We start from the raw sequence: 26,289 nt of genomic DNA, 5'->3' as shown, positions 1-26,289 counted from the left end.
CGGAATCACAACACATGATTACTACAGTCTGAACACAGTAAAATATAATGTGATTTGCAAAGTAAGTTAAAGAGTTTGTGATTGTGGCTTCTCCAGCGCCGGTATCGAGGACAGTGTGGCAGACAGGACAGACTGTGTAGCTGTGCTCACACTGATACCACGCTTCGAGACTTTCTGCATGCTCATTGGAAGTATTGGCTCAAATTGTTTAATTTCATAAGTATTTACGATGCTCAGAAACAATATACATGGGTTTGTTTTATGATTGTGTCTTGGAAAACGTCACAGAATCTACAGTTGTGAACGACCACGACACCAAAACTACCTCATTCCAGCGTTGCTCCTCGTGGTTTACACCATTATTTGACTTTAACTTTTTCTGTGTGGTCACATATATAAATAATATAAATATATAGATAAACTCCTCATTAACCTGGAAGAGTATCTACAAGTATCTCAGACTGTAAACTTCAGGAAACAGGGCTGCACGTTGTCCAACCGATCCACCAGTCGACCAGGAGACCGCAACACTAACATGAAGCCTGTCCACGTTTAGCAAAGACTTGGGACTTAGTGTGCTTCAAATCAAATGCTTTTCAGATTGGATCATCGTCGTCTCCACCCACATCTTTCAGTAACTTTCCAAAGCACACAAGCTCACAGAGGCGCTGTCAGGAGGACAAGTGTGACAGGTAGAATCACAGGTTAACCCACTCTTACCTTCAGACACAGCTGGTTATCACATCATTAAAACTAGTTGGTTTCGCACAGTGTGAACCTGCATGCACCACGCTGGAGGAGGAGGTGGAGGTGGGGGCTCAGGCTCAGACGAGACTTTGGGGACCCGACCTTTATGGGCTCATGTGCTGTCAAAGAATATTGCAGTGTCTCATTATAACCACTAGGGGCAGACCAACTGTGACATGATAAATCAATGACTGAACAGATGAAAGGCTGTTAATCAGGACTGGCCTGATGGATTCAGGGATTTGTTTCTAATTTAAGATTCGACACAGACGCACGCCGTTATTCGCCCCGAGCTCCTTCGCCCTGAAACACCACCTCCAGCCCAGTGTTTGTATTCCATGCTGCTCCCGGCTACACAGCCCAGTGTTTGAACCCCTCAGGGGAGGAGGAAGCCATACGAGGCTCTCCTGGAGCCCATCAAAGGAAACTCAAAGACCTCCTCACACGCAGTTTGTTTGCCTGAACTCCAAGTCCCACAATGCCACAGCACGAGCTCCATGCCGTCGTGATCTAAAACCGCAATTTGTCAAACGGGTTTTCGTTGTGAAAAATAACAGGAAGGTTTGACTTTGATCAGCTCGTTCAGACGCTGAAGGGTAACGAGCGTTGTGTCTTCGGCCTGTTCACACCTGGAATCAACCTGCATCAGATGATCTGATAGGAGGCGAGCGGCTCACAGGTACAGGTGTGAATGAACATAAGATGTATATTGAGGACACACTGAAATCTGACCACATTCGGAGGTGGTCTGTGCCACATGAGGCCACATTCTTTCAGCAGTGTGAACGGAAACGTGTCCCGGGCCTCACTGAGGGACCAACTGTTTCAACAAACTACACAACATCACCGTGACTTTAATTCAGTGTCTGACACTCAGACTTCACCTTCAGTGGAATCTAACCCAGGCACAGAGCTCCGAGTGGCTGCCTCGCTCACCGGGTGATCAGCAGACCGCTGTGTGTATATGTGAAGTTCATCTGAGTTTGTTTTCATGTGTGTGTGTTAGTGTGACTTCCCAGCGAAGCCTTTGAAGCCGCTCCATTTGGCCTTTGGCCCCATCTGTAGAAAGTGTGTAAAACACGCTGTGGTGCTGATAACTGCAGGGTCACCGTGGGGTCAGTGTCAATCTGCCTGTTGTTCCTGCTCTCCACTGTCACACAGATGTTCACATGAAGACACAGTAACACACACTGAAGGAACTGAAGTGTTGCAGGTGGAAACAGCTCAAATGTGTTTTTTCTTGCATGTGAAACATTGTGTTGCATTTTAAGTTGAAGCACAGAAAGGAGTTGAAGTGTCACGTGAAGTTGAAGCACTGAAAGGAGTTGAAGTGTCAGTTAAAGTTGAAGCACTGAAAGGAGTTGAAGTGTGACGTGAAGTTGAAACACTGAAAGGAGTTGAAATGTCAGTTAAAGTTGAAGCACTGAAAGGAGTTGAAGCGTCAGTTAAAGTTGAAGCACTGAAAGGAGTTGAAGTGTGACGTGAAGTTGAAACACTGAAAGGAGTTGAAGTGTCAGTTAAAGTTGAAGCACTGAAAGGAGTTGAAGCGTCAGTTAAAGTTGAAGCACTGAAAGGAGTTGAAGTGTCATGTGAAGTTGAGCCACTGAAAGGAGTTGACGTGTCACTTACAGATGAAGCACTGAAAGTATTTGAAGTGTCAAGTGAAGTTGAAGCACAGAAAGGAGCTGAAGTATCATTTAAAGATGAAGCACTGAAAGGATTTGAAGTGTCATGTGAAGTTGAAGCACAGAAAGGAGCTGAAGTATCATTTAAAGATGAAGCACTGAAAGGAGTTAAAGAGTTATTTAAAGATGAAGCACTGAAAGGAGTTGAAGTGTGACGTGAAGTTGAAACACTGAAAGGAGTTGAAGTGTCAGTTAAAGTTGAAGCACTGAAAGGAGTTGAAGCGTCAGTTAAAGTTGAAGCACTGAAAGGAGTTGAAGTGTCATGTGAAGTTGAGCCACTGAAAGGAGTTGACGTGTCACTTACAGATGAAGCACTGAAAGTAGTTGAAGTGTCATGTGAAGTTGAAGCACAGAAAGGAGCTGAAGTATCATTTAAAGATGAAGCACTGAAAGGATTTGAAGTGTCATGTGAAGTTGAAGCACAGAAAGGAGCTGAAGTATCATTTAAAGATGAAGCACTGAAAGGAGTTAAAGTGTAAGTTAAAGTTGAAGCACTGAAAAGAGTTGAAGTGTCATTTAAAGATGAAGCACAGAAAGGAGTTGAAGTGTCATTTAAAGATGAAGCACTGAAAAGAGTAAAAGTATCATTTAAAGATGAAGCACTGAAAGGAGTTGAAGTGTCATTTGAATTTTTCATTTCAAGTTTAAGCTCCGTAAGCATGTCAGAGGTGAAAGTAGTTGAACCAATGGTTGAAGTGTAAAAGTTAAAAGCAGCTGAAGCGTCAGTGAATATATAAGCATTGAGAGGCAAATTAAATGTCATTTATACCACTGAAAGCATGTGAACTGTCAGTTGTAGTGTAAGAGATGAAAGCAACAGAGAGTCAGAAATGAAAGTTGAACTGTGAACCAGTTAGGCGAAGTGAAGTGGTGAAGATAGTTGAAGTGTTAGTCTATTAGGCAGTTAATATCAGTTGAAATGTAGGAAAGGGAAGCAGCTGAACAGTCATTGAAGAGTAATACATGAAAGCAGAAGAAAAGAGAGAGAGATGAAAGCAGTTGAAATGTCATTTGACTTGTGAATGCAGAGTTATTATTATTTACTATTTCTAAAAATAAAAACACCTTCACAAGTCGTCGTATTGTTGAAGCCCCGCCGTGTAAAGTTGCTCTTCTTGAACTGAACCCACTAAAACACAAATGTAATTAATCAAAGTAACTTTGTTCAACCTGCTGCTAAAAGCATCCGGACAACGTTCTGTGTCAGAACACATGCTGCCGTGTCGACATATACAACTGTGTGTTTCTGATTCAGACTGAGGAGCAGTAACTCATGAAAGGAGAATTACCAGTTTTGCACTTTTTGACCCAGTTATTATTATTAAATCTTCCTCTTCATTGTGAAACTCTATAAAGAACATGACAGCATCCTTCTGTTGTTTTAGAGAGGGCTGTGAGCAAGGCTCGCTGAGGATGACGAGCTGATGACAAAGAGGAGAAGCAGGCGACCATCAGTTTAACCCTGGGGAACGGCGGGAGTCTGACCTGTTGTTGAAGTTGGTGCAGTAGGTGAGGTCCTTGCAGCCCAGCTGGCAGGGCTCTCTGACGTCAGCCAGGCAGTTGATGAGCTCCGTCTCCACCGGGTTGTACTCACAGAGCTGGTCGAAGTCCTGCCACGTCTGGCTGCCCCAGTTGGTGCTGATCTCCTGACACATGTCCCTGTCACAGCAGAGCAGAGTCAGTGTCAGAGCACGTTTCACCTCAGCCTGTATCATGTGATGGACCTCCTGATGTCAGCTCAGCGCTGTACCTGCAGAGGGAGGTGTTGGCCTTGGAGCAGCAGTGCAACTTGGCACAGTCCATCTTGGCGGGATGGGGGGTCTCCTCTTCAGGTGGGGAGGGAGGGTGGGCGCTGCCCAGGAAGCACTGCCACATGGGTTCCTGAGGGAGGGGCTGCGAGCCACACTCCTCGATCAGACCCTCCATGATCTCGTGCTCTGTGCTCATGGTGCGAAGGATTCTCCGGCAGGCCACCTGGCAATGGGTGGCCTCCGCCCGGTCGCAGCAGTACAGACCTGGATGTGAAGGTGGGAAATGTGCTATAACATGACAAATACAGATTCACAGTTTCTGATGTGTGACGCAACTTATTTGTACTTGTTTTGTCGTTTTCAAGAGCAAAATTCAAATTCATAGTAAATGATCTGGAAATTCACACAGAGGTGAAAACGTAACCTTCTTAGTGAAGGTGAATAACGTTTCCCTCGTCACGACTTCACGGTTTTGATGCCGTCTACTGTCTTTCCCAAGTGAAGAGAAGCAGCCATGAAAGACGGATGCTGCACACGTGGTTTGAGGAGCAGATATTCTGCTACGACTCTGGGGCATCTGTTGTAGATCTCAGCTGAAACAAACCCTCCAGATTTGGAGTACACCGTCAGCAGAGCTCCCAGCAGCTACTGCCATCATAAACATACGTCTGTGTGTGAGTGTATGAAGACGTGCAGGTGCACAGGACTGGGCCATTCATCGAATTTTTTTCTCTATTCAGATTTTATCTTCCAACGATTATGAAAACAAGATAATCGAGATATCAATTATATATTAAATTGTATATATTCAGATATTATATATTATTTATTTTATTTATCAAATTTTTTAAATTTACTTTTACAGTTGAATCTACATTTACTTTGTTTTTCTGTTGAATTGTATTTAGAGTTCGAGAAACTGTTAAAAAGACTAATAATAAATGCTTGATGTTTCCAAAGTCACTGATAAAGTCGTGTTAAATAATCATGATCTCAACTCTGATCAAATTAATCATGATTATGATTGTTGACAGTGTCAGAGGAGGGTGTGGCCAATATACAGAACTATCAATTCCAGATATTGATCAATCCGATTTAAGCTCTTTAATCTGCTTTAAAACGATATGGGACTGACATTCAGACAGACTTTATCACGGCAAACTGATTAGATTTCGGTGGTTAAAGGTCAAAGGTCAAGGTCAGTGTGACCTCAGAAAACACTTTTTAGCCATAAATCAAGGCTTCACAGCAATTATGACTAAATTTCATGCAAATGTTTAATATTTTCTCTGACTCTGGATAAACAGGGACGTGACCTGGAACTAGTGGCGGAGGGATACGACCACGAGGAGGTCTCTAGTTTTCTTTGTGTGATTCTGTCTCGCCCGGTCATTTGTCGATACTTTGCTCTGGGAGCTCTGCTGATGAATCCCTTGTGTCTCGGTCAACTTGTGTAATTCTGCAACGGGGTGTTTTGTCTCTTGTGTTTATTGTGCTTGTGCTAATGTTAAGAAAATCATAAATAAAATACTCGTACTGTCTATGGGGCTGCGTATGGGGTAGGACTTGGTGAAGTTGCTGACGCAGCTGAGCAGCTGAGCGCTGTGGCTCTGACAGTACTCTTTGACGGCGTTGATCTGAGACACGGTGGGCGTGGAGTCGGTCCTGAAGATGGCCTGGCAGTACTCCCTGCAGGTGGTGTGACGCCCTGCATAGCTGCAGCATGTGGAGCCCACTGAGGAACACACACACACACACACGTCATCAATATTTCTATGTAACACGGCTCTGCTATGTGTGTGTGTGTGTGTGTGCATGTTGTGTATTAACATTATGTGTGACACAGTGAGAGAGAGAGAAACACAAACAAGCCCATCTATAGGTCCACACACAGTGAGAGGTTTGTTTGTTTATTGGCTACAGGATGAGACAAGATCAGCAATTTCATCTGCTGCTTCTTCACTCTTCATCTTGTGGATGTGAGAAACTACTTACTTTCATTTTTGGTGATGCAGCTGTAGAGAGAGTTCTGGAAGGAGAAGAGAGAGAGAGTGTGACGACACCGACCTGTGCTGCTCAGCTCCATCACTATTTAACATCAGTGTTCAGGAGAAGAACAGAGCAACAGCTGTTTATTTCTGCTGCTCACAGAGACAATATCAACATAATTTTGTGCAGCAGAAATATGTGTGTGTGTGTGTGTGTTTTATCTTTCTCATTCCTTTAACCGTCTTGGGACCGACTTTGGTTCCCACCCCCACTCAGGAATCCCTGCTCCATCTCTTCATCAAGATTAACATTTCAAAAGTTATCTTATAGAAGAATGGTGGATTTCTCCTCCACCAATCTTCATTATTTTTCCAATTTATGTTGTTTTCAGCAGTTATTTTCCACATTAGTAGCAGCAGCAGTAGAACCACCAGTAAAACGTGTAGTAGACGTGCAGGTATTAGGAATAGTGCTGGTGATATATCTGATTATTGGTTTTTATCTGGTTATATAAGAAGAAGACAACTTGGGTCTATACATTCACTTTTTAAAACAGTGACAGATGTGAAATACAGTTGACAGAAACTGTAACTGAAACTGACAGAGACTCTCGCACTTACCTCTGTGACTTTTTTGCAAACTTTTGTTATGTCATTTTTGGACGAGGCCTATAAGAGAGAAGAAGTGAAATCAAAGCAGGTAAAGACGGCAGAGGTGGTTCTGTCGTTCTCACAAACAAAGCCGGACACGCTTCATATCAACAGTCTCTCACCTGTCTGCATTCCCTGCGACACTCGGCTGAGATAGCCAGCTCACAGCAGCCCAGCCCCACCCAGCCGTCTGACTTCCTGGATACTCCTGGAGACAAATCCAACGCCACAGAATCAACCATGTGTGATGTGGATTTATTTTACGGAGTTTAGCTTTGGTTTTATTCTCTTCCAAACATCTGCGCTCTTTTAGCATTTCATCATTTTATCTTTACGACTTTGTCTTCATTTTTATGTGATTTTTAATATCTTACTTTTCATTTGTGGTTTTATTCACAATACATGTTCTGTGTTTGAATATTTTATCTTTATTACTCCATCTTCATCTTTGCTCACCGGTCTCCAGTGTAGTAAACAAACCAGCGAGCAGCCACAGTGATTTCAAATGAAAACATGCAGTTGGACACAAAAATACTGGTTGTTTTTTCTCTGCTTCCTGTTAGTAAGTCATTTCCTAAAGGGTTACTTATATTCCCAGTCGATGTATTAATTAATTAGAGTCTTCTTTGTATTGGAGGGGTTGTTGAAAACCTACTGAACTGCCTGTCAGAAAGTTAAACTGCTGGTCCAATGGTTTGTATTTATCAGCAGTTTTCGTACCAACAATGAAGTATTGCTGACATGTGAATGTGTTGAGTCCAATGTAAAGCACCATGCTGTGTATTCTGTTTCCCCTTTTCTGTAATATATAAATATAACTTTGTTCTTTTCAAAGAAACACTACGTTGCACTTAATTTATCTGTGACTGTGTCTAAAAAACAACAACAAATATTTGTACTCATTTTCTTACTAACCAAATGCCAGGTAGACACTGGTATTAATGTATTATTTCATCCAAAGAGCCTGTGTAATGATCTGATGTCTTCTCTGCTTTTCTTTTCTCTGCTGTGACAAAAACAAACACAGCCCCAAAACTGAACTGCGCCAAACTGCGGACTTTGTACCGATACTCCCCGACCGTTAGACGTGTTATATTTAGAGTTCAAACAGATTCCACTGGGTGAAATGAAGGGAGCATTAATTGAAGCTGGTGTGTTGAGAAGCGGTTACACCCTCAAAGCTGCTGGAATGCAGAGAACATCAGAGGATCGATGATATCTCAGTCTGAGAGGCCTTTTCCTTAACAGGTTCAATCTCTCCCAGACTCCTGCGGCCGCCTGGACGTCGGTGGTTAGCGGCTACAAAAAGGTAAGAATAACAGTACCTCCCAATCTGGAGGCTATTAGGCCTCTGACAGGTAGATTTGTTCCAAGCTCAGGCGGCAGGACTCGGGCCTTTGAGGCGGCAGGCTGCTTTCAGCTCTGCTGAGCTCCGGTCAGGGTCAGCTCCCCTCACAGCTTTAACTTGTTACTGTTTCTTCTCATGCAACCAGATACACACAGTAGATACAGCTCGGGTGGAACGTCATGTTTCATGTCATTACCGGAGTCAAGGTGTTTTCCTTTGATTTATTGTACGTCCATTCGGGTCAGTCACATAAATATGACGAGCACTCGGTCAGAACGCGTTGGAAAAACCTTCAAAGGTTTGAAGTGCGTCTCCACGCTGAATCTTCTATCACCTTTACAGCAACAGCCTCACCCAAGTTTTAATGCTGGAATACGTTTGAGAATAAAAACAAGTGTTTGTCTGTCTGAATCTAAAGTTGACAAGTTAACATGTTAGAGAACAGAGAGCAGCTTTAACCCAGAGACGTGTTTCTGGTGACCTGATGAATCTCGGCCCAGTATTCCCTCTCTGTTGTGTTCGGTCTCCACCACCTCCTCAATGCTCCACCATGTTCACCATACTGCTGAGCAGGTCGTGGACTGAGAGTTTATCGGCACTTAATGAAAATGTTTCGGGCTCAGAAAGGACTGGGCCAGCTGCACAAAACACCTTAAGTTAAGATTTCAACTGAAGTCCAACTTAAGATTTTGTTAGAATAAAAACTGTTGCACAAAAGACCCTTAAGTCTTAAGGTTTCCTGAAAAGTTTCCTCTGATTGTATCTGACCCTCAACTTGTCTGAGTTTCTAATGAAAAATGAAGAGGATGAAAATCACAACAAGAGTTTGACTTAAGCAGAAGACTTAAGGTGTTCGGTGCCACTGGCCCCAAAATCGTTCAGTGGAGCTGGAACGAAGCGCAGAGCTGGTGAGCTCATGTCTCTGTGGGTTCGTCTGTACGACCAACGCCTCTCATTGTTCATGTAAAAATGCTGAAGCTGATCTTTTATGACGCTTCCTAACAGCTGCCAAATTCAAAAGAAATGTTAAAAAACCTTCCACCTTTTGGTTTCAACATTAGTATTCCTCCTTACCTGGAAGTGTAGAGTTGATGCACATCCACAGTTCATTCTGAAAGACAAAGGAGAGGAAAAAGGTTAATGACAAATATCAACATGTTTCCATTTATAAGCACATAACTCGGAACTTGTGCATGTCACACAACATGAATTCTCCTCAGTTACTACTGACCACATTCAGGAGGGTAATGTTCCTAGTCTTTCTACTGTTTACTAGACTCACTCAAAGTCTTGGTGATGAAGTCCCAATCTAAATTTCAACTGAATAAGGTGTACATTATTACAGTGGGTCTGTTTAAAGTGGCATTTTTAATGTGGAAAGAAAGTTCAGACTCCAGTCGACCCGTCTGCCGGAGTCTGTCCATCAGACGCCACTAAGAGCTGATACTGTTCATAAAAGCCAGTTTCCGCTGAGACCAGGTCAAGTTTATGGTGGTGATTAGGTCTGAGGTAGGAGGGCTTGATTTGGGTTTCCCGCCAAACATCTGGATGGGTACTGGGGCAGGTTTGGTCAAAGGGGTCAAAGAGGAGGAAGTCTGGTTGGACAAGGAAGTGGCAGCCACTATTGCTGGCTTCTGGTAATTCAATTCAATTCAATTCAATTCAAGAAACTTTATTGGTCCCCACATAAAGGGCACATACAGTAAAATACGCAGATAAGTAATCAAGCTCGAAACTGCTCTGTACCACATGAAGCTCATTTCTTTCCTGAAACACAGAACTGTTTTTAACACAGAGAAGAAGAGACACAGGAGGTGATATCCATTATTGTTAATAGCTCGATACAACAACAGAGCAGCAGATTTAGTCAGTTAGCTGCACTGCACGGTCCTGGTGACGGTCTGTGCACCGCCATGTACATCCACAAACATCTGTAACTACATCTGGCTGCTCTCCGTATTTGAAACACTGCAGCACACAGTTGCGTCATCATGTGCACATCTCCCTTTTTGATAAATAGCTCACGGTTTGTTTGACCAACAGTTGTAATCAGCTGTTGGTCACACACGACATCTTCCATCTCTGAACCTTCTCACTGGGTGACAGGTTTAGGGTTCACCATAGGAAACAGGTTAAACAAACATCCAGATGTGCAGCATGTTGGATCAACTGCAGTCACAGTCCAGTCCTGGTGTCACGGAGCCAAACAATTAGCATTGTGCAAAGGAATCCACCCGTCCTTACCAAGAACAGCTACAGTATGTTTAAGTTCACTGTTAGTGCACTACTTAAGATATAAAATAAGATGTGTTCTTCCGGGACATACATACATCCTAACTGTTTACGTATAGACAGTATACCTTTAGTTTACCTTCAACCAAAAGGTTTCAGGGCCTGTGACCCAGAGGAAATAAAACAGGAACTAAGCTACAGAATAAAAGTCAGTTCCATGGTTCCCTGGATTCCTTCCAGACGGCAGTGGCATTTTAAAACACAATTTTTATGGTTTAATGCTTTTTGCACTTTCTAAAACAACCTTTGGTTTACCCTTGATGGTACAACTTTACTTTGATCTGTGACAGTTTTCAATCGTCCACTTGTTCTGCCACAAGTCCAGTTTCCTTTGATTTAACTCTGATGGCAAGAAATATCGTGATATTTAATATTATCTGCTGCAACTGTATGAATGAAAGCACGGGTGTGTGCACATCCATGACTGTGGGCTCTGGCTTCCTCGTGGTGGTGGTACATGGCTTCAGCTTTGTTGGGTAAGTTTCACATTAGTACTTCACCATATGAAATGTTTATGTAATTAAAATGTCTAATATACAGATCTATGGTCACGGTCAGGGATAGAGGCAAATCATTTTCCGCTCTGTGATGAGGCGGTTTAGTGGCGGACTAATTGTCCAGTAATTCCTCGGCTTGGAAAAGCATCTGTCAGCAGGAGAAAGCACCAAACGACTGACTGAAGGGATGAGGAGATGAGAAGTGAAACGCTGGGGAGGAAGCGGTGAGAAGTTTCACTGAGGACAAACACGACATTCCTTGGATCAGAATGGTGTTGACAAACATGGAAACATATAAATCCTCTGAAACTCCCTTCGGTTTTGTGGTGAGAAGTTGTGGGATTCATCATCACCAACACGTCTGTGTGTCTCTCTGCCTAAAGGGACAGAGGGACGACGGCAGGGACAGACATAAACCGTCCGTGTTGTTACGCTTTGACAGGACGGTCATTCCTGTAAACGTAGCACGTCACTGTTAACGCTCCCCTCCAGTCTCTTGGCTGGGGAACAAAGGTTCCTGTCGGCGGGCGTCAGCATCATTTATGAGGCGGACTGAGAAGTAACAGCGTCTTTACATGAAGCATTAACATGATTTGTGTTGAGGCAGGAGCCAATAAGGCAGAGAACCTGCCAGGAGGAATAATGGTGCAGTTTAGACGAGTCCAAGCAGAAATCCTTCCAGTCTATCCACAGAGCCGGGGCCTTTGTTTGTACATCTGATACACATCTTTACTCAGTTATTTATTTATTTTCCTTTTTGTTTGAGGCTGATATGATTTCAGAATTCAAAGGCTCCACATGCGACCAATTAAACACCGTTTCCTTTTACAGTTTCGTTCTTGTCAGGGCGGAAAACAAAGAAAAATACTGTGAGTAAATATCAAACATATATGTGCACATACTGTATACTCTGCATGTTTCATAGTAAGCTGGATCCTCCAACAAAAGAAAAAAGGACTAAATACAAATATGACCAGCACCTGACACTTTACAGTTCAACTCATCAAAAGCTTTCACTGGAGCTTTCAACTTCATCTAATGATCTTCCTCAGAGGATGGACATTGCTCGATTGGGTGACGACATCATTAAGATAGTGGTGTGTGGGCTGTTACACCATCTCTTACAACAGGAAGGATGAGTTCGGGAGGAGCCTCCTACACACAGCCTAACGTCTTATCAGTGCGGAGGAAGACACAGAGGGAGTCAGCGGACGGCCAGACAAAGACTGAGCGGCACGCGCTGAAGTAACCGAGTTACAGTCAGCTCCCCAGAGGAGGATCACTTCTTAAATGTCTGCAAACGAGAAACCTGTAAATCGAGGCAGGGAGTTCGAGAGACCTGGAGCTCTCCTGGAGAACGCCGAATTCTTGGTAACAAGACGTTCAGGTTTCAAACGGCTCTTTACCCATGTGCAAAATAAATGCTACGTCCACACTGCTACGTTTTCATTTTAAAACACATCTCTTTAGCTACGTTTCCTCCGCCCGTCCACACCACGCCGCCGTTTTAGAACACCGAAAATGGAGAGTTTTAGAAACTCTGCTGGACATGTCTTATTTTGAAAACTCAGGGTTGTGTCTTATTTTGAAAACTCTGGGGTTGTGTTGTAGTTTGGACAGACAGAAACTGAGACCTTTGTAAATGATGATGTCACACCCACGGCCTCTCCTGATTGGCTCTCATCAGCCTGGACTACCAGTGGTGAATAAAATAATGAACGACAGTGACCTTGTTGTCTTTGCTAGCAGCTGTTGAGGAGATAAACACTGTATTTTAACTTTGCAGCTGTCTTTGTTTTTCCTTGTTCATAGTATTTTTTGCAACTAATCAACTGCAGAGGAGACAATCTACTTCCTGTTTACACCGGCTCGCACATGCTCAGTGAACGTGATTTGCTCAGGTATGTGTGTGTTCGTCTGGACGGAGGTCGTTCTTGTTTGAAAATGTTTTAAATGAAAACTTGGTAAAAGAGTCGCAGCAGAGCGGGAGGATGGAAGCAGAGATCAGCACCCATCAAAATGACTCCATCCTAACTTCGAGGAAGACTTGAACTAGCACACGGTATCCTGTAGTCCTGTGGGTCTGTCAATATCCTGCTTTTTATTTATCTTCTAATTGAAGCTTCCGGTATGTTGAATAACTCATGTTCAATTTAATGCTTTTTCTTTTGTTGTCTTTCACGGTTTTTAGATTTTTACCTTCATTATAAACTTTATTTTCACTTTAGATTTTTGTCTTTAAGTGTTTTGAAGAAGTCATGATTCAACAGCGCTGAAATCCATGACCAGATTTACTTGATATACTTAACTATCAACTACAGCATGTTAAGAAATAAGTTGACTACAGTTAAATTCAGATGGTTTCTGAGATGAACCATAACAAACGGTTCTGTCCTTCAGTGTAAGCAGTTAAACTTTATTTGCATGCACTGTGTGTACTGTACATATCTGTGTATTCCTTACAGTGTTTAGTTCTATAAGAGCAGGACACATGTTCACATGACAGAAAACATTTAAGGCTGCGTCTAATTACTGGTGTGGTTCTAATAGACGAGCACCAAACCAGCCTCTCTGCTTTGTAATTAGCTATGGTGGGAGGAAGGGCTGAGAGAGTGAGTGTGTGAGTGTGTGAGTGTGTGTGTGTGTGTGTGTGTGCATGTGCGGTTTAACCAGGTGCTACAGTATTCTGGTAACCGTGACCACCGACCCACTTCCCGTATAAATCTAATGAGAGAGTTGATGCTAATTTAGTCTTAACACTGATTACAGCACGTTTGACTAAATCTAATATCTTAAAACAGTCCAGAGATATCGAGATATATGATGTTATCGCAGGGGTGGTGTGTGTGTGTGTGTGTGTGTGTGTGTGTGTGTGTGTGTGTTGGGTGGGGCTATAGGTTTTACACCATGCTGCAGTGGATGACACATTTTCATTCAGCCATTCAAGGAATTTCAACATTTCACTCCCACACAACTAATGACTCAGCTCTCATGACTGTAAACAAGGAGAATAAAGCAGATGTTCCCTCATCACCTTTACTTCCTGTCCACGTTCGACACCAGAAACCAGCTTCAGACAGCGAGTTCCCAGCCTCACCTGACCACATGTGCTTTCACATGACAGAGGTATTTTCATTGATTATTACCGATTTGGATTAATGACTTAGTTGCTTTGTTTTATTTGTCTTTTATTTCCGGTTTGTCCGACCAACAAACCAAAACATATTCAGCTTTCAACGACATTCAACAGCAAAATAAGAAACAGCGCTGCAGCCTGAGAGAGAAAACAAGGACCTTTGAGTTAACCCCTTAAACATTCAGCACATCCATGATGATTACACTCTAACCAGGTGAAGAAGGGACAGTGAACTCACCATGGACTCTGGACAGTAACTGGGTAACCTCTGGAGGAGATGCTTCAGACGAGACTCACTCTTTATAGTGGCGAGCTGCAGGACAGGAGCAGAACACAGAGTTCATATGAACGCATCTTAAATCCATGTACTGAGTGTGTGTGTGTGTGTGTGTGTGTGTGTGTGTGTGTGTGTGTGTGTGAGAATTTTATGAGACAAAGACAAAAACACCTCCAGAACCCCTCCCACTTCTAAACTGTATTATTGAGTCACTGTTACTGATCAGCATCTGCAGACGCAGCAGATCATTTTCACTTTGATCCATGAGACGATAAAAACGAGCTCGTTGCACCTTCAGTCTTGTACTGTTGTTTTCCAGCTCAGAGGAATGTGTTGAGGCCATGGGAAAGTGTTGGATAATGTAGTCACTCCCAACACTTCTCTGTGATATGCATCAACAACACACACACACACACACGCACGCACGCACGCACACACATTCAGGGCGAGAGCCTGGGAGAACGAAGCCGCGGCCAACAGTCTCTGGCTGAAGTGTGAAGTCATTAAACCGAGTGAGTGAGATTTACAGCTTCACACGCTCAGACTGACGGAGGACTCGCTCTGATTCTGGATCATCTCTTTTCTCCTGCAGCTACTGGACGTTACAGCGACTCCATACACCCAGAGACGCTTGATGAGCTGCAGCCAGTGTGAGAGGATTATTTGGTGAAGGCACGGGACAGTTGAAGGGGAGAGGAGGTGTTTTAAACAAAGGGACGTAGTGTAGTGAAGCAGCTGATCAACACAGTCAGCAGTCTGAGCTCATACAGAACCACATTAGGACTCTTCTGTTGTTTCATACCTTTGTGTTTTCCCTAAAAACGTTTTACAAGTTTCACCAAGAGCTGCACAGATCCAGAATCAGCTCGACCTCAGCTAATCATGTAATATGGGACAGTGGCACATAAAAGAAAACAGACCCTGAAGTTTGATTTATTTCATATACAAAAGCACTGTTGTAACCAATTAACCACGGTAACAAAAGAACATTTCAACACAGAAAGTTGCACATATTTGTTTGGGTTGTTCTACAGGTGATTGAAGTCTGAGTTCTGATCATTCTTTGGAGCAGTATTGATTATAAATCAGCTCCAAAGCACTAAATATCTGACTGGTCTTCAATAAACTCAGAACACCTTCTCCTCACTCTGATTGGCTGTGACAGCACCCACTGGAGCCAATAGGAAAGTCCAATTCAGAGACGTAACTCGAAACAATAGGTGTGGAGCCGCCGGAGCCATCACTCACTCTGATCAAACTGTTCATGGCATCTCACAAAAGAAGCGACGACCTCATCACACACATAAAGAGTTATACGTTATAAATTCATGAGTTGACCGCAGGAGAGAAATGCACTTCCGGCGTGAGAAGCTGTGTAGTCTATACTGCTCGCCACCTCCTTCATCTCTGCTCTAGACGTCACTAGCAAAGATGGCGGATGAGAATCAACAGATAAACACAGAGAGTGCAAAGCGGCAATGCGCCAGGCAAACAAGAAGCATCTCCAAATCTTTTCGAACATTTCATATTAGTTTATCGATCGAAGTCAGTGACTCACACGGACCAACGGAGGCTTGATGGAAAGCTCTGATTCTCTAGTTCAATGTGAAAAAACAGCATGTCTCAAGCTCAAACCATTGGAGCCTACTCTCCCTGGAGGCTGCAGGTGCTCGTGATGTGGTTGTAATCAAGTGTTCTTGGACTGCTCTTTGTTGGAGCAAACTAAATCAGAGGAATGCAACGCAGATTGACAGTTAACTTCTTCTGCTGCTTCTCCATACGTCCTCACGCCCCCGCTGAACTGACAGGAAAACACAACACCAAGCCAAGCGACAGTGATTCGCTGGCAGATAATCAAAGACGAAATCTCAGCAACGCAACAAAAGACCAACTCTGAAAAACCAACGAGCCAAGTGGGTCATTTGTAAGACTCTGTCTGTCTGTCCGTCTGTCTGTCTGAGAGGTGAATAAGTGCTGCTGGCAGACTGATGGGCTCTTTCTCCAGCGCCGGGCCCATCCAACACTGCAGGAGAAAAACGCTTCAGCACAGCGAAGGATTCCTGAGAGTCAGCAAGTTTTCCTTCCAACACAAGTCAAAAACAGTCGAATCCACTGATGCTTTCTCCATGTTTGAAGGTTCATCAGTCAGGACGATGAACTCCTGTGGTGGTGGGTTCTCTGTACTGTAGCACCATCTACCAGCAGATCTTCACACACAAGTTCAACCCTTCTGAACTGTGCTAAATGGTTAACCTGACTAAACGCCCCATGAGCTTTACACCACACGCTTAGATCGTTAAAATACAGTCCAGAGTTTCTTTGATGAAACTGACTTATTATAGCATATTAAAAACTCTATAATAATAATACTACTACTACTGCTACTATAATACTAGGAGCAGTAGCAGTAATTATAATACTCTACTATAATCATTTCAAACCCTGGACCCAGAATCAGTGATGCTCAACTTCATATAAAACGTATGGGAGCAGCTCAGAGCCACATCGTGACCTTCACTCTGATTCATTCATTTATTTAAATAAAGCAAAGTAAAGGTTCTCTTATTGTTCTTTATAGTTCTCTGAATATCCACCTGAGCCTTTGAGGAACGGCTGGTTTTCTGGGTGTAACCAGGCACAAGGCCGTTAGAGCTAAAACTGTCCTCCTGATTACCCCCCCACACACCCCCCCACACCCCCCCACACCCCGACACCAGACCACACCCACCCACACACTCGAGCCCTTAACCACAACCTCTGAAGCGAGTTTACAGGCCATTACTCCTCTAACAGGCCGTTATCTTTCCTTCTCCACCTCCTCTTTATAACTCTCTTTTCCTTTCACACTTTCTTTCTTTGGACACGTCCCCTCCCATCCCTCCGTCTGTCAGTGAATGTCCTTTTCTGTCCACGTCTGTCTTTCTTTGGCTAGCAATGATGATTCAATGCCCCCCCCCCGTCACATCCTCCCTCCCCCCTCCCTCCCTCTTCCCACTTCAAAAGCAGGAATAAGGTTTGAACTCTGCCTGTTTGTTGCTCGCAGAGAAAAGCTTCTTTCACGTCTTCTTTATGTCCAAAAGAAGGACACGAGAGAGAGAGAGAGAGAGAGAGAGAGAGAGAGAGAGAGAGAGGGAGAGAGAGAGAGAGAGAAGAGAGAGAGAGAGAGAGAGAGAGAGAGAGAGAGAGAGAGAGAGAGAGAGAGAGAGAGAGAGAGAGAGAGAGAGAGAGAGAGAGAGAGAGAGAGAGAGAGCGTCACCTGCTCCCAACTGCAGCAGGGTGAGGCAGAACTTTTATTCTGCACTTCAAAGAGCGGAGAGACAAAAAAACTTTACACTAGTCCCCTTCAAAAACCTCTATTCATGCGCCGACTATAATGGGCTGATGTGTGTGTGTGTGTGTGTGTGTGTGTGTGTGTGTGTGTGTGTGTGTGTGTGTGTGTGTGTGTGTGTGTGTGTGTGTGTTCCTACCTGGTCACAAGCTTCTTTACAAGATGAAAACTCGGCAGCATGGTGGCAGCAGGCGGGATCTGCAGAGAGACACCGTTAGTTCAGAGGATGGTCGTGTTAGAGATCAGATCACAGACGGTTCGTCCTCTGGGAAACATGAACGTGAAACGTAAACTTGTTCCACATTGAATATTGAGGTTTCTCAGAGATTTGCAAGCAGGAGTTCAAGAGGAAACAGCAGCTAACTTCACATTTCTCACAAACACGCTGATTTAAAAGTAGTTTTTTCTGTAAGTTGGCTCACAAGCTGCTCCATGCCATCACTGTACGACAATGTTTCTACAGAAAGTTTCTGATGTATTAGATCCACCCAAAATACTACAGGCAACAAATAAAACTAAAGACATTTCCTCTTTAATTTAGTTTGGTTAGTTTCAGTTAGTTATCGTTTTTCATTTTTAATAAAGCCTCGATTTTATTTTTATTTCAGTTAACAAAAATGTTTTTCCATCATTTTGTTAGTTTTAGTTCATGATAATAAACTTGTTTTTAATAACAGACCATAACTGAAGCATCATGGTGCTACAGACCTGTCCGGCCTGCAAACAGTATTCTGAGGATTGTTTGGTACAACATCCAACAAAATCACATTATTATCAGGATACAGGTGTACAGTAACACATGAAATCACGCTCACGGAGAAAACTCAAGGTAAGGCATATTGTTCTGCAGGGGACACCTGTCTCAAATCACATAACACAACAACAAGGACATAATTCACACATATAAACCTGTTCAAAACTAGCCTGAGATCAACTGGGTGATAAAACCAGAATGAAACCAGGTGTAATAATAAATTCTGATGGAAGAGAATAGTTCCTCTAATAAAACCAGATATAAACATCAGAGTAAAAACCACAGTGGTTTCAATAATAACCCAGATATAGCAGCTATTTTAACCCGACTTGTTATTATCTAATATCTTGATGGAAGATGGAGTGAACGACTTCTTGTATCTGTTCAATCTACGATTTGACATCCTGAACTGTCCCATTACATGCATACAGGTTTTCCCACGGTTCCTGAATGTAACGTGGTGACTTTGTATGAATATTGACGTGTGAGAAATTTGCTTTAGTCTCTGGTTGTTCCAGACTGAGACGATCCTGGAGAAAGATCCAGTGACATCTGATCAAACAGTCGTAGTTTCCCTCCAAACACTGACTGACTGTGTTTGAGGGATGAAGCTCGGTGCCGCGGCAAAGACATAACCATCCTGTGTACATGCAGAGCTCCAAGACAGCTCACAGCTGAACAGCAATACACACACACACACACACACACACACACAGGGGACACTGGCTGGCAGCAGAGCTCCAAACCACGATCCAGCCCCGGGTTCCAGTAAGTGACTTGGCTCAGTGTGCCGTCAACAAACTGCTCCCACCTCCTCGTGTGTGGACGTCACAACACTTCTACACAGTGATGCTGAGGTGGAGCGATGTACGGCTAACCAGAGGCCGACGACGTCCACAGCTCCATTACTGGAGCCACAGTGCAGATCCTCCCGGTCACATAGGACTCCAATACAATGAAAGTTGTTCAGTCAAAGTTTTACTTCCGTTAAAGCTCTGGAGTACTTAAAAATACTGAAGTATTTAAAAGTACTTTTTTATGTCAACTCATCGTTGTATTGTCCCACATTTACAGAAGCTGATGACTCAACTTATTGACCGACCGACCGACCGACCGACCGACCGACCGACCGTTGAACAAAATGCTCCCTTCTGACTCATCTTTACAGTGTCACTGGTTTTTCTCCTGTGATAAACACAGTGTGTGGTCTATCACATTTTCAAAATAAAAGAAAATTTATTCCTCTGGCTATTAGCTGCTTCAAAGTAAGAGTCCTTCATAGAAAAGTAGTGGAGTCACAAGTTCAACATTTGTCTTTTAAGTGTCGTGGAGTAAAAGTCAGAAGTTTCCTAAAATAATAATAATCAAGTAAAGTGCAGTTACTGGAAAAGTGTACTTAAGTACAGTACTCAAGTAAATGTACTTTGTTAGTGTGTCCCCCTGTACAGATACTCAGGTCTGGCAGAGTCTTTTATCTGTTATAGTTTTACAGTTTTACAAGGACACTACAAATTATTATCATCATCATCACCTCCTCCTCTTAACAGGTGAGATAGGAGTCGGCATGACGACCAAACAGCAGTGAGGACCTGCAGCAGTAGAGTGCTGTGTACATGGAGTGTGACTGAATGAATAAACTGCTTTGACTGATCACACACTCGGCTTAATCTCAGCAGAGTGAAGCTCCTCCCACTCCCTTTGAGCACGTATATATTGTTTAAGTACCACCGCGCGGTGAAGGCGTCTCACTGACTTCTGACAGAGCTGGAGATCAACCATCTGTTCATCTGAGTCGTTCTGTTCAATTCAAAGTTCAGATAGCTTGAATTTAAACTCCTTATATTCAAACCACATCTACTAACCCACAACTTTAATTAACACGATGTAAATCTGAGTTCTGCTCTGTCAGATTTCCAGAGAGTGAACGACAGAATGAGGAGAGAGGGAGAAAGGCAGGATGCAGCAGAGGAGACAGAAACACAAAGAAAAAGGGAGAGTGATTTAAAATGAAGGTGGAAAAGAGAGAAACTGGTTGAGGATCAGTTCAGGAGTCAGGTGATCCAGAGACACACAGGTGAGATTCTGAAAGGGTTAAAACTTAAATCCACATAAATCTACAACACAGTACCCCTGTCCTTATTTGGAGCTCTCTCTCTCTCTCTCTCCCCCCCCCCCCCCTGTTGCCCCCAGCAACCAGCTCTGCTACAAATTGACCACTGCTGGCAGACATTAAAGAGAACGACTGTAGTTGACAGGCCTGACACAGGCAGATGAAAACCACAACACCCGCTTATCAGCATGTTGGTGTGCACGAGGAAGTGCACGTGTGACTACAATCGAGTGTGTGTGTGTGTGTGTGTGTGTGTGTGTGTGCGTGTGTGTGTGTGTGTGCGCTCAGCTGTCTGACACAGGAGCTTCTGGATTCCATCACTGGGTCTGTTACACTCATCTTAGATGCACTAAGAAAGAGCAGCCTCTCAGTGTGTGTGTGAGTGTGTGTGTGTGTGTGTGTGTGATGTGGCGAGTGCGCATGAATAAGTAAATAATTGAGAGTAACACTGAAACCTCCTTTGTACCCTGAGTGAAGCTTTTCATGGTTTAAAGTGTCTTTTATTCAGTTACAGTGGACATTAAAGTGTGGTTCTACCTGCAGGTCAGTTGGTTCTACCTGCAGGTCATTGGGTTCTACCTGCAGGTCATTGGGTTCTACCTGCAGCTCGTTTCTCTATGTTCTTCACGTTCTAGATGTGTTCTCCTTCTCTGTCTCGGAGTATCTAAAACATTTTGTCAGAATCATTTTTCCTCTTAATGCTGTTGAAGCAGTGATTGATCATCTTGTGGCCACTAGTGGCAGAAGAGTTCAGACACTGTTTTTGTCTCCTCCAACATGACGGAAACATTTGTCTCTACGACTTTGCTCGACAGTGTCACCCTCCATTTTTATTTATTTGCTCATTCGTTTACCGATCGGTAATTAGGGCAGAAATAGGTCAAACTGAATTTTTGAGAGCGCCCTCTTTTGGCCCACAAGGAAAAGTACTTCAAACACTCTGTTTCAGCTCTTAACGGTTTGAATGTTTGAATCTTTCATCAGTGTTTCCACTGAAAACAGCTGCTGGTTAATGACAGTTTGGAAAACAATGAGCTAAAAGACACTAAAAACTTGAAGCCTCCAGTTTCCAATAGCTTCGTCAATGATTTAATTATTTTCATGTGGCTTTGAATAATAGAAATAGTTTTACTTTAGCAATCGTGTGTCTGTGCTGAAAATCAGGTTTTCACTTCATTCTACTGATTTTGAGGTTAAACTTTCTGCACTGAATGAACTGAGAACAAATGAACTCTTTCTCCCACACACACACACACACACACACACACACACACACACACACACACACACACACACACACACACACACACACACACACACACACACACACACACACACACACACAGCTTCTCCAAACAATGGCAGGTGACATAATAATTTGCAGGAGGGGGAGGGATGATGGAGGCCATTCAGTCATGTACAGTATGAGGCCCAGTATGAGGCCGGCGGCTAATGAGCGCTGGCCCCATTCTGGCTCAGCGTACACACAACAGGAACAAGAAGCCCCCCCCCCAGCTGCACTGTTACATTCATGAAGCTCAGAGCTGCATTACTGCACTTCATCCAGCCAACCACATCACAGCAGACTGTTTCCTGTGGAGCTCTGAACTACACACTGCCTGGGTCTAAGAGGCTGGATTTGAGAGTGTTGGACAGTGTGAATGTTGGTCAAGACCAGTATACAGCTGAAACACGTGGGCTACATAACATCTAGTCTGGTGTCAGCCGGTCTCAGCTCTTTCTGTTCTCTTCTCTCCTCCTCTCTGTGCAAAGTAGCTGACATTTGTCCAGGAAGTCGCAACATTCGTCGCTAAAGCGTCTGAAAAGTCAAGTTGTGTTTTTACTGTTGCAGTCCATCCAAAAACGTGAACTGAATAATTGACGGTAAATCCTCTCAGGTAACTCAGGTTTATTACAACATGTGTTTCATGCTTCTGTCCATCACTTCTATCAGAGACAACGTCGTATTTTCCAAACTAACACCTGAGATGTGTGAAGTTCGTCTGACGGTTCAAACACGAGTCAGACGATTTAAACACACCTCTGGGTTGACTAAATTTATACATATACATACATGTATATATGTATACTGATTACAGGGACAAGAGAGGGTCTGGCTGCTGACACAAGATGGTGGACCTCAACTTCAGCTCCTGTTTTTCCATGGATGTGTAAAGAGAGCGCCTATAATACAACCATGTGTTTTCCCCATTCAAATAAACTTTATTTACACAGACAAGTGATTGAGATCTTTCAGTAACCTCCTTTATCACCATTATTTAAACTGACAAACACTAGCTCTTTCATCTTTTTTATTCAGGTCATTTAAAGACACATTAATAACCAAAGCTGCAGAAAGTATTTCAGCCATTTTAACAGATTTAAATCAATATAGTTTAATTTCTCTATTAACCAATGAAAATTAAAGATCTTACATTTGTAAATATAATATTTATGATTCAATCATAAACAGTTTTAGCTTTTCTCCTGTGTCATGCTTCACTTTGTTCACAACACTGTCTGCTTTGTTTGCTGCCTGTGGTTTGTTTCGTCTCTGTTGTTCCTCTCGTGCGTCTGTTTCTCGTTGTATTGAATCCATGTTTTTTTTTTTCTTCTCCTTTTTTCCTTCTTTATAATATTTGGATATTTTACAAGTGTGTTATGATTGTGTCGTCTAATGACACAATAAAAACAACCAAACAGACAGACAGAGACAGATTAAACACTTGTTGTTGCCATTTCTTGGGAACACAGAAATTCATTTAATAAACCACAACACACTGTGAGTGAGATCATTTCACACTGTGTGCAGAGACAGTGAAGATACTGTGGCTTTGATAAAGTCAGGCCAGATAAAACCCAGGCCCACAGACAACTCATATAATCATTATGAAGTTGTCAAATGTATCACAGGCTGCGTTCATCACCGACGCAGCCTGTGAACGTGTTTACAAAACACACATCTGTATCTGAACGACTGAAGAACACTTTGACATAAAGTCTCAGACTTCATGACTGAAAATGTCTTTATAAACCTCAACTATTCAACACACACACACACACACACACACACACACACACACACACTAAAGATAATGCATGTCAACATGAGGTCTGAGATCTCTGCAGGAGGAACATGTGGCACAACTGTGGGGGTTCTCAAAACACGACTATCTGTGTGTGTGTATGTGTGTGTGTGTGTGTGTGTGTGTGTGTGTGTGTGTGTGTGTGTGTGGGGGGGGTTGAAACAATAGAGAGAAGCTGCCACTCACAGTGTGCTGCGTTCAAAATCCCTCCTGTAAATCACATTAGCTCTGCTAGCTGTTAGCACCTGATGGTCAACGTGAGTTCACAGCTTCTACCAACAAACATCAGCAGCAGTCACACACTGATCTGCATGAACAACTGTCAGCAGCACAGAGACAGAGAACAGAAGAAGAAAAGCCGTCCTCTGACTCACACTGACGATCAAAGAGCATGAGAACGGCACATTAACTCCAAATCTGAAGTCTCCGTGGAGACGATGGTGACATGAATGTGGTGTAAAATGGTGGCTGTGGGCAGCTGGTGGCCATCTTTCAGCTAAACTAGATGCAGGATCGTGGTTCCAGAGTGGAGGGACAGAAGTATCTGGTAAACAGTGCTGTGGTTTCAGTGGAGTGGAAACATCACAGGAGCTGAGGATGGAAACCATCCACTGAATGATGTACGATCTGTTTCTCAGGAGCTGAGAGAGAGAGGGGGAAACTTTCATCAGGTGGACACAAACACGAGTCTTAACGGATGATCGTACTGCTCTGTTTGATCACATGATCATATGTTACTCTTGTTTAATTATCATTAATCAATTATGATGACGCTGCTTCAGAGTTTCATTTCATAAGTGTGTTTTTACTTTCATGATGTTTTATTTCAGGTGAGGTGACCCATATCTGCACCATCCTACACTTCCCATAATGCAACTCGCTAACATATTTCCTCAGTTTGTCTTGTTTCTACCAAGCAGCAACTTCCGAGGCTGAAAACTGAAGCCGTGAAACAGTGAAATGACAAAAACTGGATTGGGACGACTAATCACAACCAAGTTAAATTTGACCTTTAACAGAAACTGTACGTCAGCAGGACTCACGCTTGCAAACTGTGAAAACACTGTATTCGTGTCAAAACTGCGTCCAAACTGTGTTTCCAATTTTCAAAGAGACCTCTGTCCTCAGTCAAACATCTCAACATCACATCTTCAACATCTGGTGAGGAGTGAGACAGACAGCTGAGCACATCAGATGTCTGAATTAATCAACATAAATACAGATGAAGAACAACAACAGAGTGACAGAAACTTGTCTTCTTGACCCATCCAACCTCCGTCCAGTGTCCTCCTGCTCTCTGTCCTCACTTCTACTCATTCTCATTTACAGATGTTTCTGTTTCTGAGGTCAGACGAACCAGTATGAAATAGTTATTTAATCGCTGCTCAACTGCAGTGGAAAAAAAAACGTGATTAATGACAACAGAGAGTTATTTAAGACGAACAATCAGAGAGAACGTTAGAGGCCACAGAAAGTCTTTCTTAACTTCCCTGGCTCACAGCCGCCGACTCTCACTGAGCAGCTTAGCTCATTGTTTTGCAAAAGCTCAATTTACCCTGTACACACTGAAACAGCATTTAAAGATTTATACACTCTGGAAACTATTAAGGAAAAGCTCTGTTTGTTCTGGATGGAGAGAAACGGAGAGAGAGGAAGAAGATGCATTTACAAATGAACTCAGAGAGAAAAACAAACTGCAGAAACTTCATGAACGTCTCAGTACAGGACAAACAATCACAAGTGAGACAAATAATCCCCCCTCACCTGTCAGCATGGGTGTGGACACCACTACATGACCCTACCAGACAAAGAGAACTGGACCAGACCTGACAGAAGAGGACGGACTGAACCAGGACAGAACAGGAATCAGTCCAGAACCAGGCGCTACAGGTCAGAACAAACTGAATAGAAACAGAGAACCGAGTATAAAGTAGATTATCAATATAATTCAACTTGAAAAGTGCTTGGTATTCTGTTGTGTTTTCCCTCCACTGAAGCATCAGAGCCACCGGGCCTCAAACGTCCAGGGTAAAAATCACCAGTTCAACTACGACAAACAATCTGGAAATAGCAGCCCGGCTCAGGACTGGGATCCAGCTGCTGCGACGATAAGGAGAGGAATTCCAGTGCACCCCCCTCCTATGTAAATGTAACATTACTCTGGGTTTCCTGCCAGCCAGTTTCCTGTGAGTGTGTGTGTGTGTGTGTGTGTGTGTGCGTGGACATAATGGTGCGACTTGGCGCTCTTGTTCAGGAGGTTTGCAGGTTTCAGAAAGCACTAAATTAAGTTGAAAATAGATTTTTGTTCAATTAATTATTATGATGATTCGGTGCTGTTCTGATTAAACAGCCAGTTAAAGTTGTTAAAGCTCCATATTTTCTTCTTCTTCTTCCATGACAAGATATATTTGTGAAACCATCTCAGTGTAGTTTTACATCTCCTCTCTCAGGCTTCTCTCTGGAGCTCTAGTAACAACAGATCGGTGAGCCAATCAGAAGAGAGGAGGCTCTGAGCCTCTCCTCTGATTGGCTGACTGTTTTCTGAGTGATCCAATAAAAATATAGCAGATTTCAGGTAAAAACACTCAGAGAAACCAAATCCTGCAAGGTTTGGATGGCGGGTCCAGGTGGGCGGGGCT

The 26,289-nt window shown here is 43.2% G+C and overlaps 1 protein-coding gene across 1 annotated transcript in view; it reads right to left on the bottom strand.

The window, feature by feature from the left end:
- reck (reversion inducing cysteine rich protein with kazal motifs) overlaps nucleotides 1-26,289 on the bottom strand; it is a 69,689-nt gene that overhangs the window by 29,268 nt on the left and 14,132 nt on the right. Inside the window, exons 2-10 of the mRNA XM_022743574.1 lie at nucleotides 17,840-17,898; nucleotides 14,334-14,408; nucleotides 9,245-9,281; nucleotides 6,945-7,030; nucleotides 6,793-6,840; nucleotides 6,179-6,212; nucleotides 5,721-5,918; nucleotides 4,183-4,447; nucleotides 3,918-4,091 (exon numbers count right to left, since the gene is read on the bottom strand). Coding sequence (XP_022599295.1) covers nucleotides 3,918-4,091; nucleotides 4,183-4,447; nucleotides 5,721-5,918; nucleotides 6,179-6,212; nucleotides 6,793-6,840; nucleotides 6,945-7,030; nucleotides 9,245-9,281; nucleotides 14,334-14,408; nucleotides 17,840-17,898 — 976 coding nt within the window. The remainder of the gene's footprint in view (nucleotides 1-3,917; nucleotides 4,092-4,182; nucleotides 4,448-5,720; nucleotides 5,919-6,178; nucleotides 6,213-6,792; nucleotides 6,841-6,944; nucleotides 7,031-9,244; nucleotides 9,282-14,333; nucleotides 14,409-17,839; nucleotides 17,899-26,289) is intronic.

Source organism: Seriola dumerili, unplaced genomic scaffold (genome assembly GCF_002260705.1).
Source record: "Seriola dumerili isolate Sdu_G_001 unplaced genomic scaffold, Sdu_1.0 BDQW01000069.1, whole genome shotgun sequence".
Taxonomy (NCBI): domain Eukaryota; kingdom Metazoa; phylum Chordata; class Actinopteri; order Carangiformes; family Carangidae; genus Seriola; species Seriola dumerili.
The sequence above is the reverse complement of the archived record's forward strand: the minus strand, read 5'-3'. Positions and strand labels throughout refer to the sequence as shown.